Consider the following 14997-nt stretch of genomic DNA (forward strand, 5'->3'; position numbering starts at 1 on the left):
CTCTCCCTCTGCCCTTTACCCCCAAACTTGTGCTTTCTCTCTCTCAAAAAAAAATAAATACATAAAATCTTTTTCAAAAAAATTATGCAGTAAAGGTACCTGGTTGTCTCGGTTAGTAGAGCACATGCCTCTTGGGATGCCTGGGTGGCTCGGCGGTTGAGCGTCTGCTTTTGACTCAAGTTGTGATGCCTGGGTCCTGGGATCGAGTCCTGCATCGGGCTCCCTTTTGGGAGCCTACTTCTCCCTCCGCCTGTGTCTCTCTACCTTTCTCTGTGTGTCTCATGAATAAATAAATAAAATCTTTTTTTTAATAAATAAAATCTTAAAATAAAAATAGTAGAGCATACAACTCTTAATCTCATGATTGTAAGTTCAAGCCCCACATTGGGTGTGGTGGCTTCTTAAATTAAAAAAATAAAATTTACAGTACCCCAGTCTGTCAAACGGCTTTGTTTGCTGCTGCTGGTGGTGTTTTCTACAGTTCTACGGGTGTTTTTTGTTTTGTTTTTGTTTTTTAAAGATTTTATTTATTCATGAGATACACAGAGAGAGGCAGAGACAGAAGCAGAGGGAGAAGCAGGCTCCATGCAGGGAGGCCGTATGTAGGACTCGAACCCTGGGACGGCGGGATCATGCCCTGAGCCAAAGGCAGACGCTCAACCGCTGAGCCACCCAGGAGGCCCTTTATTTTGTTTTTGGAGTCTAAGTGTCAGCTCAGTTTTAGTGGGTCAATATTTCTCTCTCTCTCTTTTTTTCTAAAGATTTATTTATTTATTTCTTCATGAGAGACACAGACTGAGAGAGAGAGACAGAGACACAGGTAGCAGAGAAGGAGGCTCCTTTCAGGGAGCCTGATGTAGGACTCGATCCTGGATCCTGGGATCTCCCCGTGGGCAGAAGGCAGCGCCCAACCGCTGAGCCATCCAGGGGTCTCAACAATATTTCTCTTTGTACAAATAAGAGGAAATTGCTTCTCTAAAGGCAAATTTATTTATTTATTTATTTATTTATTTATTTATTTATTTATTTATTTATTTATTTATTTATTTTTGAAGACTTTATTTATTCATGAGAGACACAGAGAGAGAGACAGAGACCCAGGCAGAGGGAGAGGCAGGACCCCTGCAGGGAGCCCGAGGCGGGACTCGATCCCGGGACCCGGGGTCACACCCAGAGCCGAAGGCGGCAGCTCAGTGCTGAGCCCCCCAGGGGTCCCCAAAGGCAAATTTATAAAGTGAACTAAGCATTGGTGGGAAAATGTAATTCGCACTGGGTGCAGCTTTAAGCCTGGCTGCCACCAAGCCGGAGCGTGCACTCCCGGGTGACTTGTCCCCAGCCCAGAGCCAGGGCCTGCGGCTCGAGGTTGCCAGCCTGCGCGGGGAGCAGGCGCGGGAAGCAGAGCTCGCGCCCTCGGGGGACAGGCTGTGCCGCGGTCCCCACAGGCCGGCGGGGGTCCAGGACGCGGGCCTGGCCGAGGTAAGAGCTCGTCTACGTGGGCGGGCGGGGCCCCGCATAGAGGCCGCTGCGAGGGGCGGGGGCAGCGGGTCGCAGGGTTCCCCCCCTCCCCCCCCCCCCCCCCCCGGGCACCCCCCTGACCTCGGCCTTCCCGCCGCAGCCCCGGGATCCAGGGGACCAGGGGGACAAGACGCTGGCGCAGGTGGTAAGTGAGCTGCAGGCGTCGCAGGCCGAGACAGCGCTGGAGCTGGAGAAGGCCAGGGACATGCTGGCCCTGCAGCGAGCCATCAACGTGTGTTACCAGGTGTGGGGGGGCGGGGGGCACAGAGGGCACCTGGGCCTGGGAGCCGGAGGGGCCCTGATGACAGCCACCGGGGAATGTCATCCTAAGGCTCGATCAGCACAAGTGCTCCAGGAGGAGCCTGTGATGAGCCCAAGACCTTTCCTAGCTCAACCTGCCTTGTTTTGTTTTTAAAGATTTTGTTTGTTTGTTTGAGAGACGGAGAGTGAGCGAGCGAGAGGAACAGAGAGAGCAAGCGCAAGCGGGGTGAGGGGTGGAGGGGGAAGCAGGCCCCCCACGGAGCAGGGAGCCTGTTGGCTGGGCTGATCCAAGGGCCCGTGGTCGTGACCTGAGCTGAAGGCAGGTGCCCACCCCACCGAGCCCCCCAGGCCAAGTGTCCCTTACGCCCCTAGGGCCCCCTTTCCGTGTGGCTCCTGGGTGCTTGCTCCTGAGGCACAGCTCGGATGTGGTTTTGTCTCAGGAGGAACTGGAAGCAGTGATGACGAAAGCAGACAATGACAGTAAGGATCACACAGAGACACTGCAGAGGCTGACTCGCCTCCTGGACCTCAAGAGCCACCGCATCCGTCAGCTGGAAGGTATTTTGAGAAGCCGCGGCCTGCCACTACCCGGCAAGTGTTAGTCCCTGCTCTCACCTGGACCCGTCACATAGCTGAGGCCCGTGCACCTGGCGGGAGGCGGCCTTTTGTGTCTCGGCATGTGACACGTCCCTCCTGCTCTTTGTCCTGTCGTCCGTGGTGTTGTCATACGTGGTCAGCCGCCGCTTTCCCCCCGCGTGTCCGTGTCCTCCTCCAGTTTCTCGGAAGAATGGCAGAGGCCCCACAAGGCCTGAGGCGGTTTTGAGAATTGAGGGCGGACGGCCGTTGGCCCCCAGAGTGGGGTGACCCCCGCCCCCTCTCGAGCCCAGGCCCATAGAGACGCTTTATCACTTGGCTCTCACCCTCCTTTTCTGTGATCCCCGAATTCTTTGCTGCAGTTCGAGGATGTCGAGGCGACAGGGCAGCTGGCCGGACACTTGTGCAGGGTGCGGCGGGCCATGCTGGCGGTACTTAGCGCGGTGCCTGCTGACCAGGAGTGGGTCTCGGCCTGGCCTGCCCGAACAGGGGCTTTGGTATTAGACCCAGTTGTCAGAGACCTGACCTACACTAGACCAATTCACCAAAGATCTTTTTTTTTTTTTTATTTTTTTTTCAAAGATCATTATTTAAATCAGAATATTCAATAATAAAAAAAGAATATTCATTACATATTTTTTGGTAGTGACCGTTTCGTCGCTGCCATGAGACCTTCTGAAACTGCTGTTCGGGGCAGCGCTCCCCCTGGAAGGCAGAACCAGTGAGCGGGTTACAAAGGAAATCCTCCCTTGGGTTGAAAATTCTCATCAGATTCAGGGTCTTTCTCCTGGGACAGTGCAGGATAAATACTCTTAACTACTTCTGAAGATTCATTCGCTTTAACTTTTTTTTTTTTTAAAGATTTTATTTATTTATTCATGAGACACAGAGAGAGAGAGAGAGAGAGAGAGAGGCAGAGACACAGGCAGAGGGAGAAGCAGGCTCCACGCAGGGAGCCCCATGTGGGACTCGATCCCGGGTCCCCAGGATCACGCCCTGGGCCGAAGGCAGGCGCTAAACCGCTGAGCCACCCAGGGATCCCAATTTTTTTTTTCATTTGCTTTAACTTATAGTTCTTTCATTACTGGTAAGATCAAAGAGTTTTTCATGTGTTTAGCAGTTATTTTTATTGTGTCTTTTGAGAATTACCTATTTCTGTCCTTTACCTGTTTCTTGATAGCATTTTATTCATTTGTAGAATTCCTTTATATGCTGAGATTATTGGCCTTGTGTCACATAATGCAAAACTTTGAATCTGTTTTAGTTATGTTAACCTTATCAATTAAGAAACCATTAGTCTAATCTTTGTATTCCATTTATTTTGGGCAGGAAGACATTCTGATGTGTTCAAAATATTTTTATTTTTTTTTTATTTATTTATTTTTTTAATATTTTTATTCTACAACATTAACTCTTAATATAGGACTTTCACCATTGACACATTGTGACCATTCAAATACTCCCCAATTTGAAGCAAACTATATATCAAAGTTTCTGATTGGTTGGACATGGCAGGTAATGCACAGATTTGGTACATGTCTACATGTCTACATCCCATGTCTACCTCCCTACATGTCTTTTCATCCCATTGCCAATATTTTCAACCTATTTCCAGTAAGTTTCCTCTCCAACTTTTTATTCCATTACTCTTTGGCTTACAGTGGATTGATTGATTGATTAACTGATTGATTTTTGCCTTCTTATGTTAAAACCAAATTCGTAACGGAATGAAGATCCTTGTGACTGATCTGGCTGGGAGGGAAATCACTTCTTGGTGGAGTCTAATGTAATAGGCACTGTGACTATAACTTGGCATTCTCTTGATGGCCCGTATCCCAAATTTTTGGAAATACTCGTATTTTGTGTACCTAGTGCTTCTCTTGGAATTAACAATTAATTCATAGGACCTTGCTATAAAACAATGACATCTGTAGATGAAACTGGGTCTCCAGTGTTTTCCTGAACTTAGGATTTACTTTCCAATCAGTCATTTTGTACCTTATCTCTAAAGCAGGCCTTGGGTTATTTGGCCCTCAGAATTCATGCTCTTGCTTTTTCCTTTTGAGTTACATAGTGTCTCGAAATAATCAACAATTTGGACTTTCATCATGATTTTTATTCTCCTTCTGTCCAACTTATTTTACCCTAAGGAAGAGCTCTCTATGCTTTAATGGATAGGCAGTTTTCTTTTCCCTCTAGAACAGCTCAAAGATGTGGTTTATGGCACTCGACAGTTGTCATTATGTCTGGAAACACAGCCAGCTCATGGAGATGAGGATAACGTGGACATTTCTCTACTGCATAAGAGTGAGAATCTTTTTGAACTGCACATCCACCAGGCCTTCCTGACATCTGCTGCCCTGGCTCAGGCTGCAGACACTCAACCTACCACTTTCTGCACCTATTACTTCTATGACTTTGAAACCCACTGTACCCCACTGGCTGTGGGGCCACAGCCTCTCTATGATTTCACCTCCCAGTATGTAGTGGAAACGGATTCCCTTTTTTTGAACTACCTTCACGGGGCTTCAGCTCGGCTTGATCTACATCAGGCTGTAGCCAGTGAGCACCACACCCTTGCAGCTGGCTGGATTTGCTTTGAGAGGGTGCTGGAGACTGTGGAGAGGGTCCATGGCTCTACCACACTTACTGGTAAGTGCTGTCGGCTTCCCACAGCTCCCGGGATTAATGTGGAGTTTCCCAGAGTCTAGAGTTGCTCTTCTGGTGGTTTCCCATCTTTTTCCTCTGCCTTTATTCTTAATCTTCGCCACACCATCTGTATCCTCCTTGCCTTTCCTACTCTGCTATCCAGGAGCTGGTGGAGAAGATTTCGGGGTGTTAGAATACTGGATGAGGCTGCGCTTCCCCGTAGGATCCAGCCTACAAGCATCCAATAAGCGAAAGAAAGCTCAGGCCTATCTGTCAGCCAATGTGCCTGGAGCTTGGGAGGCCCAGGAGGATAAGGTGAGAAAAAGGATGTGCCCATGCACCTCAAAGGAGCCTCAGCCACGAGCTCATGAGAACAGCACAGTCTTCCATTCTCAATACCTGTTCGTTGAATGTGAATGAAGGAGAAAGCCTGTCATTCCACAACTAATCCAGATTCTTCCCTTGGTCAAGCTTGAGTTTGAAATGAAAGCATACCCTTGCAGCCAGCTGCCCACCCCACTACGAACAACATAGCTTCTCCGTTCCCTTCTCTAACATAAGGCTTGAGGGCCAGCACCTGTCTGGGTGACTATGCCGGAGCCAGTCTGCAGGCAGGGGAAGGTCCTTCCTCTGTGCTCTGTCAGAATTCAGCACTTCCTGGGGTCAGAGCTCGTCCTCCTCGAGGTGCTGGGCTTCACGTGCGGCAGTTCTCTCAGGCTGCCCTTTTCCTTCATCCAAGACCAACATCTTTCCAGTCCAGATTGGAGACTTGGAAGCATCAGAATGAGCTGCGGGTGGAAATCATCAGATGCCACGGCCTCCGGAGTCGACGGCTGGGAACTCAGCCCAGTCCATACGTCATGTACCGCTTCTTCACCTTTTCTGACCACGACACTGCCATCATTCCAGCCAGTAACAATCCCTACTTTGGAGACCAGGCTCGATTCCCAGTGCTTGTGACCTCTGACCTGGATAAATATCTGAGGCGGGAGGCCCTGTCTGTGTATGTTTTTGATGACGAAGACTCAGAGCCTGGCTCGTACCTTGGCCGAGTCCAAGTGCCCTTGCTTCCTCTTGCACAAAATAAATCCATTAAAGGTGGGAGTTCAACGTTATTACATCTTCATGCTCTCCACCCAGTGTTGCCTTCCCGTCCTACTTTTCTTTGATTACTTGCTTGGAACAGTCTCTCTTAAAAAACCTGCTAAGAGGATTTTAGAATATGGTCAAGAGCAATGGAGCAGAAGACTTGGTGCCTCACTAATCCTATGGAAACATTGGCTTCTTCTGCTTTTTTTTTTTTTTAACAAAAAAGCAAGATTCTTAAGTCCATACATCCATCTCTGAACAAAAAAATTTTTTGTGCTTCCCAGTATTTGTATCTACTTAAGGCCTATTGTTTCCTAGCACCTGACTAGATATCAGATTATAAGCTGTGTCCTTAATACTCTCCCATAATTCTCTTGCTTCTTTGAAGCACAAGTTAAATTTCATGCTGCATCATGACAAGGCAAATTTCTTGGATCCTTTTTCCTCTTTTCCTCCGCTATGGAGCTGAGGTGAAGTTAGGAAGGGTCAACTCTCTGGTTCCAGTATTGGGAGTGTGAGGCAGGGGTGTCTGTGCTCTCATTAGTAAGTATGGATGGGTAGAGCCGGTACCAACCATGTTTAACAAGCTTCTGGATGTGTGAGGCCTCTTTCCTTCCAATACCACAAGAGCTAAAAAAAAAAAAAAAAAAAAAAAAAGCCAACACTTTTGCTCACAACTCATTCTTTGCCAAAAAGAAGAGGCAATATGGGCCATCTGTTAAATTAATCAGTGTTACAAATCAGAAATCTGGCATTTAGAAAAAGCCATTTTGCTGAAGTTTTCTTGGCTTTTGTTATTTTAGAAATAGGGACCACTTCAGTATATATATATATCTTTTTTTGTTTTGTTTTGGTTTTGGTACACCTAAGGCCTAGCAAGCATTAGGTAACAGCAATAATCATGTAATCATATTTATTGGCCAGGTGACTGATAACAAGCAAGTTATACCTTTCCATACATCTTTATCTTTTGACTGTCTCTTCTGGAAACCTGGAGATACCCATCTTCCCCTACAAATATTCTAAGTGAATATTAATATTTACTGCTATTTTATGTTATTTCTGAATATATTATCATCATGCTTATGTAATAGATGTTAATGACAAACAAAATATGGGAAAATTCAAAGTGGGGGAATAGATAAGGTGCTGATAAATACTTACCTACTTCATGTGATCAGATCTTATTAATGTCTGTGTGTCTATCAGGTGATTTTAACCTCACTGACCCTGCGGGGAACCCCAATGGATTTGTTGAGGCACAACTGGACTGGAAGTCTTTCTACCAGCCCCCAGAGAGCTTCCTGAAACCAGAAGCTCAGCCTGAGGAGAACAGCACCAAGGATAGTTTAGAGAGCTCATCTAAAGAGGTAAAGGCTTCCTTTTCTCCCCAGGTAGCAGATCTCCACCGATCCTGTGGAGCATATTTGAGGAAAACAGTATTAAAATTGTAGTATAAGAAATGCCTTCTGTGAATGCCATGTGTTCTGCAAACTTATTCTGCATCCCTCGTAATGCCATGAGCCTCCTGAAGAAGCAAAATCCTGGGGTTTTTTTGTGGGGAGAAGAGAGAGATGGCATCTCTCAGCTCTGTGGCAGGAGAGGCACAAAGTCTCATGCTAGCTCATAAATCCCTTCCTTGAGTATCAAGGCTGTTAAACTCTCATCTGGTAAGGTTGTCTCTGATCCTTCTATTTAGGACCAGATGGCATTTGCTGAGATTCCCACCGAAGCTGGCCAGTATCAAGCTAAGCAAAAACCTCCACAGGTGGGAGAAAGAAAGGAAAGGGAACATCAGGTTGCAAGCTACTCAAGAAGAAAACATGGCAAAAGAACAGGCATCCAAGGAAAGAGCAGAATGGAATATCTTAGTCGTAACATCATAACTGGAAATACATTACAAGTAAGGCCTTAGAAACCCTGCAAATTAAAATATGGGTTGTAGTGTCCCCAGATATATTATTCTCACGTAGAAGTAGACATCTAAGATAAGCAGTAATCATGGTTCTTTTGTGGCCAACATGTGTTTCAAACATATGTAGTTTAGGGACGCCTGGGTGGCTCAGTGGCTTAGTGCCTGCCTTCAACCCAGAATGTGATCCTGGAGACCTGGGATCAAGTCCCACGTCGGGCTCCCTGTGTGGAGCCTGCTTCTCTCTCTGCCTGTCTCCCTGCCTCTCTCTTTCTCTCTCTGTGTCTCTCATGAATAAATCATAAAAAAAAATGTAGTTTAATAAAATTCTGAACTGTTCATTTTATTTATTTATTTATTTATTTATTTATATTTATTTTTGTTCACTTCATTTTAGTGTAATTTAGTTCAATAGTTTATGGACTCTGCAATTTATGCTGAGAATTTTACCAGTCCACCTCAACTGTAGTCAAAATAAGTTAAAAACCAAGTATTTATTGAAAACTTATGTGTTTAATACTCTCTTTTCTTCATAGGAAACATAAAGTTACTATGTAGCACCTAAAAATATATATATGAGATTATAAATATATGTAATAATATTATTTAATCATATAATCTTTTATATGGTATTGATTGTATAATAATATTAGCATATAATTATTAATTTTATGAAATTATAATTATACTATATATAGAGTTGACCTTTGAATAACATGGATTTCAGCTACATAGGATCAACTTATACATGAGGGTTTTTAATAATACAGTATTATAAATGTATTTTCTCTTCCTTATGATTTTTTTCAAATTTTTATTTAAATTCCAGTTAGTTAACATATGGTGTAATATTAGTTTTCAGGAGTAGAACTTAGTGATGCATCACTTACATATAACACCTAGTGCTCGTCACTACAAGTGGCCTTCTTAATACCTACCACCTGTTTAGCTCATCCCCCTCCAACCTCCCTCCATCAACCTTCATTGTTTCTCTATTGTTTGTTCTCTCTTGGTAAGAGTCTCTTATGGTTTCCTTCCCTCTTTTTTTTCCTTCCCAAGCGTTCATCTGTTTTGTTTCTAGAATTCAACATATGAGTGAAATCATATGGTATTTGTCTTCCTCTGACTCATTTCATTTAGCATAATACACTCTAGCTCCATCTACATTGTTGCAAAAGGCAAGATTTCATTCTTTTGATGGCTGAGTAATATTCCATGGTGTGTGTGTGTGTGTATATATATATATATATATATATATATATATATATATATATATATATATAATCTTACCTCTTCTTTTTCCATTCATCAGTCAATGGACATTTCAGCTCTTTCCATAGTTTGGCTATTACTGATAATCCTTATGATTTTCTTTTTTTTTTTTAAGATTTTATTTATTTGTTCATGAGAGACAAAGAGAGAGAGAGAGGCAGAGACACAGGCAGAGGGAGAAGCAGGCTCCTTGCAGGGAGCCCAATGTGGGACTTGATCCCAGGACTCCAGGATCATGCCCTTGGCCAAAGGCAGATGTCCAACCATTGAGCCACTCAAGCATCCCCTTATGATTTTCTTAATAATATTTTCTTTTCTCTAGTTTCTTTTATTGCAAGAATATAGTATATAATACATATAACATACAGATGCATTAATCAACTGTTTATATTATTGGTAAGGTTTCTGCTCAACAGTAGGTTATGAGCAGTTCAGTTTGGGGTGGAGGTTAAAAGTCATACACAGATTTTTTTTTTTCATACACAGATTTTTGATGCCCCTAACTCCCATGTTGTGTTGTTCAAGGGCCAGCTGTAATTATATTTGTTGTTCGTATTCTAAAGCAGGTGAACTACACTGAATGGAAGTTCTCAGGACTGAAGAGCTCCATAGATGATGGTTTAAAATATCAGCAAAAGGACAAGGAAATGACGTCATCCCATTCAGTAGTGATGCAGAAAGAAGCCCTAAATCCTGTGAATGGTATTGTCTTTTTAAAATCTCATTTCCTGTTTAATCATTGGATTATTTTATCAAGCCAGTTATTTACATTTTTTTCTTCTTGCATTGCTAAACTTTTCATGGAAAATTAGTACTGAAGATTCTAGGCTTAGTTTTATGTTATAAGTGCCCTGGTTAGACCAACCAAGGCTGGAATTCTCAGAATAGCTTTATTTGTATTTATTTTTTTTAATATTTTATTTATTTATTCATAGAGATGCAGAGAGAGAGAGAGAGAGAGAGAGAGGCAGAGGGAGAAGCAGGCTCCACGCAGAGAGCCTGACGTGGGACTCGATCCTGGGGCTTCAGCATCACGCCCAGGGCTGCAGGCGGCGCTAAACTGCTGCGCCACCGGGGCTGCCCCTTTCTATGTATTTAAAGCTAGTTAGCCTGCCAGTTTGGTTCCCTAGCAAGTATATTCTGTGAATTATGGTTACGAAGAAATAGGAGAAGGAATGTGATTGGCTTATTTGTGATGTCGATTTAATTTTTTTTAAAATTAAGACAAGGCTTTTTTGTGTTACGGTGAAAGGTAGAAATGATTTCAGGTTATGGTATGGGCAAACCAGATAATTCAGACCAACTCTCTCATTGAGGACAACTAAAAAGCTGAAGTTAGGGATCCCTGGGTGGCGCAGCGGTTTGGCGCCTGCCTTTGGCCCAGGGCGGATCCTGGAGACCCGGGATCGAATCCCCCGTCGGGCTTCCGGTGCATGGAGCCTGCTTCTCCCTCTGCCTGTGTCTCTGCCTCTCTCTCTCTCTGTGTGTGTGACTATCATAAATAAATAAAAATTAAAAAAAAAAAGCTGAAGTTAATATATTTTTTAAAGATCTTAACATTTCTTAAAAAGCATTAAATGGTCGATAAGGAAGAATTACTTACCCTCAATCAGGGACATGATTGAAGCTCAGAGAGGTGAGATGGAACTGCGTCAGCCCTGGGACATTGTCAGTCTGGAAAAAGTGGAGGAGAGGCTGAACCATGCTTTTGCTGGACTTTTGAGGTGGAGAAATAGGCTACAGTGTGAATCTGGTGTCTACCCAGCAAAGGAAGAGGTCCGCGCTGGGCGGAAGGGCCCACTGGTCGAGACCCCTGGAGGCAGCACCATTCTGAGTCTCGTAGGTTCTGGGAGGTAGCACTGCGCTTCAGGTACCTGCAGGGCTAGAGAGCCAAGGGCTGACCCAGTGCCCACCAGGACTCGGATATCACAGTTATCAGACACAGCCTGTGTAACAGCTGTGCTCACAAGCTTCACGAAGATAAAAGCTAACCTTTAAAATTTCAATAAAGAATTGGAGCTACGAAAAAATTGAGATCGTAAGTTTTAAAAAACATTTTGTCTTAAGATAATTTCGAACTTACATAAGAGCTGCATGACTAGGACAGAAAAATTTATATACACACAAATTCACACATTCACCAACTTTTAGCATTTTCCCACTTTCTGCTTTATCATTTTTTTTAAGCATTTGAGAATAAGTTGTCCACCTCATGCCCCATTACTGCTATATATTTCAGTAAGGAAAAGGAAATTATATGACCACAGAGTTATCAAGTTTGCAGACTTATCTTGGATACATAGTACCTACTGTACAGTCAGTTTTCAGAATTTGCTGGTTGTCCCAATAACATCCATTATTAGCAGTCTTTTTTTTTTCTCTATCTAATCTAGAATCGTACATTGCATTTGGTCATGTCTCTTTAGTTTCCTTTAACCTGGAACAGTTCCTAATCTTTGTCTTTCCTGATAATTGACATTTTTGAAGACTATAGGTGGGTTGTTCTGTAGAGTGTTCCTCAATTTGGATTTGTCTGAGGTTTCTTTGTGATTAAATTCAGGTTATGAATTTTTTACAGGAATACCACAAAAGTGACATTGTGTCCTTCTCACTGCATCACATTAGGAGATACATGGTGTCAGTTTGTCCCATTATTGGTGATGTTAACTTTTATCACTTATTAAAAAAGCATCTGCCAGGTTTTTTCAGAAGTTATCATTTTGCCTTTGTAATTATTAAATAATCCATGAGAAGATATTTTGAGACTATATAAATATCTTGTTCCTCATCAAATTTCACTTGATAATTTTGGCATTCATATATGGGCTTTTTGCTCAAATCACAAAGTCTTTACAAAATACATTGCAACTTTTGGAAGTGAATCAATAGAAATTATAGCACTGTTCAGTAGAGAAATTTATCAGAGGAATAGATGGTTCAAAAACAGATTAGATACAACTGAAGTGAGAATTATTAAGAATAAAGCAAGGAGAGATGGAAAAGAAAAGAAGAAAGAAGAAAGAAAGAAGAAGACATAAAGAAAGAAGGAGACATAAAGGATAAAATGGAGAGCTCTAGACTACATTTAATTAAACGTAGAAGAGAAGAAGGGGCAGAGGCAGTATTTGAAGTGTTAATGACTTTGAGTTTTCTAGAACTACTAAAGATATTAATATTCAGTGAAATGAAACTCAAGTAGGGTAAGTTTAAAAAAACAAAAAACAAATATAGGAGTGCCCGGCTGGCTTAGTTGGTGGAGCATGTGATTCTAGATCTTGGAATTGTGGGTTCAAGCCCCATGTTGGGTGCAGGGATTAGTTAAAAATTAAAATTAAAATTAAGAAAATTCAAAAAAAATTTTAAAAATTCAGATCTAAACATATCAGAGTCAAAATGCAGAAAGTAAAATCAAATAGAAAATATTAAAAACATCTGTCTAAAAGAAAAAGATAGGGGCGCCTGGGTGGCTCAGTTAGTTTAAGTATCCAACTATTGATCTCCGCTCAGGTGTTGATCTCAGGGTCACTAGTTCAAGCCCTGTTTTGGGCTCCACCTCCATGCTGGGTGTGGAGCCTATTTAAAAAAATTTAAAAAGAAAAAATAAAAGAAAAAGATAGTCATGAGTCCATTGATAAGATGGATAACCGACTTGTCAACAGCTACAATATAGCCAGAAATCAGCGGCAAGATGCCTTCGGGATGCCAAAAGAAAATAGTTAACCGCCAACAAGGAATTCTCCACACAACAAAAATATTCTTCCAGAATGAACACAGAATAGACAAAGACAAACCAAAATGGAGAGTTTGCTTTCAAGCTACATCTTGAGGTTGCTCTGTAGGCTGAAGGAAAATTATCTCAGAAGGAAACACAAGGATGCAACAAGAAATGAAAAGCGAAGAATAGGGTTAAAGTGTATAAAGCAACAATATCAGCTTGTGGGGTTAATGGTGGCCCCCAAAAGCAATATCCATGTTCTTAACTCCAGAATTTGTAAATGTTACCTTATTTGAAAACAGATTTTCTTGCAGATGTAACGAAGCTAAGGATCTTGAGCTTTAGAGATCATCCTGGATTGTCTGAGATGCATCCTGTGTATCTGCACAGACAGAGGCAGAAAAGGAGGCAATGTACACGCAGAGGCAGAGTTTGGAATGACGTGACCACAAGCCAAAGACTGCTGGGAGCCAGGCATTCCAGAAACTGGAAAAGGCAAGGGAAAAAAGGAAAAGGCAGATTATTCCCTAAAGCCTTTGGGGTGAGCATAGACTTCCCAATACTTTGATTTTGGACTTCTAACCTCCAAAACTGTGAGAGAATAAATTTCCAGTTGGTTTTTTTCCCTTTCTGTGTGAATGTTTTCATCTTTACTTCTCTTAGTATTCCGGAGATAGAGATGTTTCATCCAGAACAAGTTTAAGAGACACGTACATGCTGTATGTACCCCAGAGGCAAAAACCAAGGCTAAAATAATATCTGGCCCAGCAACTAACATCACTGAAAAAGCTCACGGAAAGTTCACTATCACCTTATATATCCGTTACTTTACTGTAGAATGAATGGCTCTACAGAAAAGACAAAAGACAGATGAAGGATAAAATGAGGAGGTCTAAGCTACATTTAATTAAATGTAGGAGAAGAGCAAGGACGGAGACAGAGGCAATGTTTAAAGTGATAAATAAGTAATTCACATCTGCATTCAGAAAATGGAATCCTGAGAAGAGGCTGTTTTTTCTGGGCTCTCAGTTGTTAGAACAGCTTGTGAAAGGATGCAGTTGCCTTCAAAATAGCCCTCAATAGTTAGTTGCGGATTGCTTTCTTTGATGACTTTCAGGAGCTTCTAGATTTGAGCCTCAGATTCATCTGTCTTCATCCTGTGTGTCTTGAGGGGGCAATTTTGAAGTTTCAAGGCTTCACACAGCATCTTTACTCTACTAGACCACCAAGGAGTTCTGACCCAGGCCCAGCATGACCAGGTTCTGTTGCTGCTGAGGGCAGAGGAGAGGTCTGCACAGCTGAAAGAAGCGATGGCACATCCACACAACCACACATATCTCAGGTTACACAGCGGTTTCTTCAAAGCCTTACAAAGGACGGTAGTAATTCCCGTGTCCATTAGCCCCAGATGCAAGGGTATTACCTTGATTTTCTTTGAGAAACTTTGGTGATTGCAGCCATCATTGGTTCTGTTGCAGCACCATAGTGCCAGAGTAATGTAGCTTACGGTGGGGGTAACTCAAGCCCTCACACAGAAGTTTGAGGCTGCCATCCATCCCATTGAGACTTCTTTGTGCAGAACAGGTATGTCAGGCCCATTTGACTTTCATTGACATTTGGAAGTCAAAAGTCGTCTCCAACTCCCGGCTCTCTTTTTTTTTTTTTTTTTAATTTTTTTTTTAAAATTTTTTATTTATTTATGATAGTCACAGAGAGAGAGAGAGAGAGAGAGAGAGGCAGAGACACAGGCAGAGGGAGAAGCAGGCTCCATGCACCGGGAGCCTGATGTGGAATTCGATCCCGGGTCTCCAGGATCACGCCCTGGGCCAAAGGCAGGCGCCAAACCGCTGCGCCACCCAGGGATCCCACTCCCGGCTCTCTTTTTGTTTGAATGGTGGGCTAGGAAGTTATCACACTTGGGTCAAGTTGGCGTTGTTTAGTCTTTCTTGGAGAGTGGCCTCTGCACATCCCTAATGTCCCACCTGAGGCT

The 14997-nt window shown here is 43.0% G+C and overlaps 2 protein-coding genes across 12 annotated transcripts in view; both read left to right on the plus strand.

Annotated features, from left to right (window-relative positions):
- Window positions 1-14997, plus strand: part of LOC140602754 (X-linked retinitis pigmentosa GTPase regulator-interacting protein 1-like) — a 61993-nt gene that overhangs the window by 2051 nt on the left and 44945 nt on the right. For 3 of the 11 annotated variants that reach the window (XR_012005643.1, XR_012005644.1, XM_072772787.1), the window contains exons 2-8: window positions 1280-1476; window positions 1616-1759; window positions 2217-2334; window positions 4570-5022; window positions 7318-7478; window positions 7808-8011; window positions 9856-9994. Coding sequence is in view for 9 of the 11 variants with exons in the window: in XM_072772787.1 (XP_072628888.1) it covers window positions 1280-1476; window positions 1616-1759; window positions 2217-2334; window positions 4570-5022; window positions 7318-7478; window positions 7808-8011; window positions 9856-9994 (1416 nt within the window). In the remaining 2 variants the exon portion in view is untranslated. Of the gene's footprint in view, window positions 1-1279; window positions 1477-1615; window positions 1760-2216; window positions 2368-4569; window positions 5023-7317; window positions 7479-7807; window positions 8012-9855; window positions 9995-14997 lie in introns of all 11 variants that reach the window. The other 8 variants (XM_072772788.1, XM_072772789.1, XM_072772790.1 and 5 more) reach the window with 8 other exon arrangements.
- LOC140602755 (X-linked retinitis pigmentosa GTPase regulator-interacting protein 1-like) lies at window positions 5029-7311 on the plus strand. The gene is made up of 2 exons (XM_072772797.1): window positions 5029-5334; window positions 5775-7311. The coding sequence occupies exons 1-2, from the start codon at window positions 5059-5061 to the stop codon at window positions 6186-6188; spliced, it is 690 nt and encodes a 229-aa protein (XP_072628898.1). The 5' UTR covers window positions 5029-5058; the 3' UTR covers window positions 6189-7311.

Source organism: Canis lupus, chromosome 13, assembly GCF_048164855.1.
Source record: "Canis lupus baileyi chromosome 13, mCanLup2.hap1, whole genome shotgun sequence".
NCBI lineage: Eukaryota > Metazoa > Chordata > Mammalia > Carnivora > Canidae > Canis > Canis lupus.

Excerpts from the sequence above, each read along its gene's own strand:
- LOC140602755 (XM_072772797.1), top strand. The coding sequence starts at position 5,059 with ATGTGGAGTTTCCCAGAGTCTAGAGTTGCTCTTCTGGTGGTTTCCCAT. Across the intron at positions 5,335-5,774 it reads GGGAGGCCCAGGAGGATAAG|TCCAGATTGGAGACTTGGAA; the intron begins GTGAGAAAAAGG and ends ACATCTTTCCAG.